Source organism: Nestor notabilis, unplaced genomic scaffold (assembly GCF_000696875.1).
Source record: "Nestor notabilis isolate BGI_N333 unplaced genomic scaffold, ASM69687v1 scaffold4359, whole genome shotgun sequence".
Classification (NCBI taxonomy): Eukaryota; Metazoa; Chordata; class Aves; order Psittaciformes; family Psittacidae; genus Nestor; species Nestor notabilis.
Genome location: NW_009942195.1, coordinates 1 through 328, shown reverse-complemented (window position 1 = coordinate 328; position 328 = coordinate 1). Strand labels below are relative to the sequence as shown.

The 328-nt window shown below is 67.1% G+C and overlaps 1 protein-coding gene across 1 annotated transcript in view; it reads right to left on the bottom strand.

Moving 5' to 3' along the window:
• Positions 1–282, bottom strand: part of GLA (galactosidase, alpha) — a 4,313-nt gene extending 4,031 nt beyond the window's left edge. The window contains exon 1 of the mRNA XM_010021266.1: positions 111–282. Coding sequence (XP_010019568.1) covers positions 111–266 — 156 coding nt within the window. The 5' untranslated portion in view covers positions 267–282. The remainder of the gene's footprint in view (positions 1–110) is intronic.
• Between the last annotated feature and the right edge of the window lie 46 nt (positions 283–328).

Genomic DNA, 328 nt, shown 5'->3' with positions numbered 1-328 from the left:
TGGCCAGCCATCCCCTGCCCGGCCTTCCCTCCCCTCCCCTGCTCCCCGCACGGCCGCAGGCCAGGTCCCTGCCTGCCATCCCTGCCTGCCCTGTGACGGGTGGCACTCACGTAGTCAGCCAGCTTGCGGATCCCGCTGGGGAACCGTTTTGGGTCAGCCTGGAGCCTGCCGTGCTCATCCCGCGTCGGGGCCATCCAGCAGTCGTCAATGCAGATGAACTCGTAGCCCGCGTCCCTCCAGCCCTCAGCAACCATCACATCGGCCATCTCCACAAAGAGCCGCTCGCTGGGCACAGCGAAAGAAAGCGGAGAACGTGGCAGCCCCGTAC